General features: G+C 32.3%; 1 protein-coding gene across 1 annotated transcript; it reads left to right on the top strand.

Annotated features, from left to right (window-relative positions):
• Positions 1-2,532: 2,532 nt before the first annotated feature.
• Positions 2,533-3,474, top strand: LOC138079065 (olfactory receptor 9K2-like). Its single transcript, XM_068971879.1, has one exon. The coding sequence runs from the start codon at positions 2,533-2,535 to the stop codon at positions 3,472-3,474; it is 942 nt and encodes a 313-aa protein (XP_068827980.1).
• Positions 3,475-3,889: the final 415 nt, after the last annotated feature.

The raw sequence follows: 3,889 nt of genomic DNA, 5'->3' as shown, positions 1-3,889 counted from the left end.
GTCATTTTATTGGGGAGTAAACAATACTTGAGATTAATTTTGATATTGTCTTTGAGAGTTTTTATTTTTCAACTACATCTTTTTTCCTAGACTGAAATAAAAAGAATTTGGATCTGTGCAGTTTTACATGACAAAGTTCACAAGATAGAAATATACATTCAGGTAAGAATAATTATAGAAAAAGCATGCCTATTTTAGTCACATAATAAGGCATCCAAGAACATTTTCTATATGATTAAAATATATTTTTCTTGAATTTCAAAATATGCCATGAGTGAAAGATTATCAAGATGAAAGTGAACCTTGATAATTCATATTCTAATGCTTAAAGGAAGATCATGGTTAAATCAGACTGGTGGTATGATAACTGATATTTAAAATATATTGCTAATGATGTGTATTCTATGATCTTTTTATCTCTTGTTGCATTTCTTAGAATCCAAAATTGTAAAAATCCTCTATTTTCTCTAATTTGATTATTTCTAGCCTATTATGAGCTCTTTATAATTCTTCTATGAATAGAGGTGAATCTTTTCATAGTCCATATCCTATAATTTTGTACAAAGGTGATATATATGATATTACTCTACTATATTATCCTAGGTTAGGTTATCCTTGAAATATTAATATATTACTTTTATTGATACAGCATCAAAAATGTAACATTTGACATGGCCTAAGAACAAAATTTCTTCTCTTTCTCCATCTTCTACTCCTTCTTCTTCCTCTTTGCCTCCTTTTTAAACAGGAGCAAAGTGCAAGATTTATTAATCATGTGACTCTTTGTAGAAAGAAGTTATATGTAAAATAATTTTAGCATGTTTCAAAGGTATTTTTCTGAGTCCTTTTTTGACTCCAAACCAACACATGGTGACCTATGCTTGAAAATGTTCCATTCAGCTTTATGTCTAAAAAGAGTCATTCTATTAGTTCTAAAATAAAATATAACCATCTTCATGAATGTTAACCTTTAAACTTAATTTAATTTGTTATGTCATATCCTATTAAAACCAAACTAAAATTATTTGAATGGGTTTCACACATGTAGTTTCGCAGTAGAATGAGTCTAATGACTGAGAATACTATTATTTTGTTCAGCCATTTACCCATGAATTAATTTCACGGCTTTTTTTTTTTGGCCATGCACCATGTGGCTTGTGGGATCTTAGTTCTCCAACCAGGGATCAAACTTGGGCCCTTGGTAATGAAAGCATGGACTCTTAACCACTGGACCACCAGGGAATTTCCTTTTTTTTTTTTGAGAAAGTTATTGGGAAAAGCAACAAATGAAAGAAGCAGAGAAAGTCATGAAGGTTTCAGGATCCAGGGAATTTTTTGTGGACCATAAAAAAACACAAAATAAAAGCTCTTACAACTGAGGGAATCTTGAGATTCAAAATGAAACTCAGCATATTTTCTAAGGTTTTGATCGTTAGTATACATTCATTTTAATTTTGGTAAAAATATTTTGTGGATCATTTGCTGGCTTTTATTATTCATACCAGTCTTTGAAAGGATAAATGACAGTTGGTTTAGGTATCATCAAGAAGAAAAGATGTGTAAGGTTATCCTTAATTGCCAGACAACTTAATTGACAATGAGTGCATTGTTTCATAGAAAAATAATAGAAATATTTAAAATTAACAAAAATTGTCTTGATTGTTTAACAGGTCACCCAAATTCAAATAAGTTTATTTGGATGCTTCCAGGAAATTAATACTTTCGTTCTCAAAACTACTGAGTTCTAACCATCATATTATGAGTTCAAAAATTTGCTATTTAATATATTCTCTTACAGATTAACATTTTTGATTGGTTCTTTCTCTCATTTGGAAAAGTTTGAGATGAACTGAATGTCTTGACAGATTTATATAGAGAAAACCAGTATCAATAAACTTCACACGATAAAAAATATAAAGATATCATTCACATTTTACTTTCTCACTTAAATAAAATTAGACTAGTTCCAGAAGTTGAAGACTGATTTTATTTTAAAAGATCTCAAAGTAAGGCAATTTAGTTCTTTAGTAATGTACTTGCAATTGTAAGAGCTCTTTGGTGTAGAAAGTTCATATTACCTTGGAATGTACTTTTAGCTTCTTTTCCTTCATTTATCTTTTTTTACTGAATTGAAGCAAAGTATTACATGTAAAAGTGAATTTTTAATGATAAAATATATGGAAGTATCTTTTTCTTAGTACAAGCTTATCAGATTTTATAATTTTGAAATCACAGATGACATCTCACAAAATATCTCATTTGATAAACTCTGTTGTGTTGAAATTAACACTAGACTTGATTTCAAAATATTTCATCTTGAGTCTAAGTTCCATTTTTAACCAGCTGTGTTACCTCAGGCAACTCAAACTCTCATATTTCTTTTGCCATATGTGTAAGCTTAATTAGAATAATGGATATGAAAATATTATGTCAATTATAAAGTATTTTTAGATGCAAAGAGTTATTTGTGATACTAGCTAAAGAGTAGAAACTTTGCTGACTTTCTCTTATGCCTTTAAGCAGAAGTTTGCCATGGGTGACAAGGGAGGAGACAACCATTCAGAAGTGACTGACTTCATTCTTGTAGGCATCAGGGTCCGTCCAGAGTTCCACAGTCTCCTTTTCCTACTTTTCCTGATTGTTTATTGGATGGTCCTTCTGGGGAACCTTAGCATGATTGGCATCATTGTGACTGATCCCCGGCTGAACACACCAATGTATTTCTTCCTAAGCAATCTCTCCATCATTGACCTCTCCTACTCCACTGTTATTGTACCCAAAGCCATGGTCAACATCCTGTCTCAGAAAAAGACCATATCCTTTGCAGGTTGTGTGGCTCAGCTGTTTCTTTATGCACTTTTCATGGTAACAGAGGCCTTTGTCTTAGCAGCCATGGCTTATGACCGCTTCATTGCCATCTGCAACCCACTTCTCTATACTGTCCGCATGTCAAGAAGTCTCTGTATCCAGATGGTGGCTGGTTCTTATCTCTGTGGCTGGGTCAGTTCCATCCTTCAAATCAGTGTAACATTTTCAATGTCTTTCTGTGCCTCTCGAGTTATCGATCACTTCTACTGTGATTCAAACCCAATTGAGAAGATCTCCTGTTCCAATGTCTTTATGAATAAGATGGTGTCACTTAGTTTGGCTATTCTTATTATTTTGCCCACGATAGTTGTTATCGTAGTCTCTTACATGTATATTGTGTCCACAGTTTTAAAGATCCGCTCCAGTGAAGGAAGGAAGAAAGCCTTCTCCACTTGCAGCTCTCACCTGGGGGTTGTAAGTTTGCTTTATGGGACTGTCTCCTTTGTGTATCTCACACCACCAAGTAACCCAGAACTTCGTAAAGTGGCTTCAGTATGTTACATTTTATTCACACCTATGCTGAACCCTTTAATTTACTCTCTAAGAAATAAGGATGTTAAAGATGCCATGAGAAAAGTTGTATGGAAGAAAAAAGTTTTACTCTAAATATGCTTCCACTTTTACTTTTTCTTGCATCCTTTGATTTTGTTCTCCAAATCTGCTAGACTTATGCATTTAATGCTCAAGTTGTTTCTCAAGCCAAAGCAAAATCAAAAACCTTAACAGTTTTATTCAACAGCATTAATAACATCCTATAAATATTCTACAAATTCACTTTTTTACTATTTACTTTTCACTTTTCCACAAGGCAATGTTAAATCTGAAAGTTTTGGACAGCCATGAAAATTTATTGTATTTCTACAAAGAGATATATTTTTCACTCTCCATATGTAAACAGAGAAGAATAAAATATTATTGTTTCTCTTCCAAGTATACCTAAGTAAAATTTAGAAAATATCTAAGTATAAGAATTCGTTTGGAAACTGTATGACCCAACTGGTTTATATGCAAATAACAGTAT

This window comes from Capricornis sumatraensis, chromosome 4 (assembly GCF_032405125.1).
Source record: "Capricornis sumatraensis isolate serow.1 chromosome 4, serow.2, whole genome shotgun sequence".
NCBI classification, from domain to species: domain Eukaryota; kingdom Metazoa; phylum Chordata; class Mammalia; order Artiodactyla; family Bovidae; genus Capricornis; species Capricornis sumatraensis.
This window is presented reverse-complemented; position numbering and strand designations above follow the sequence as displayed.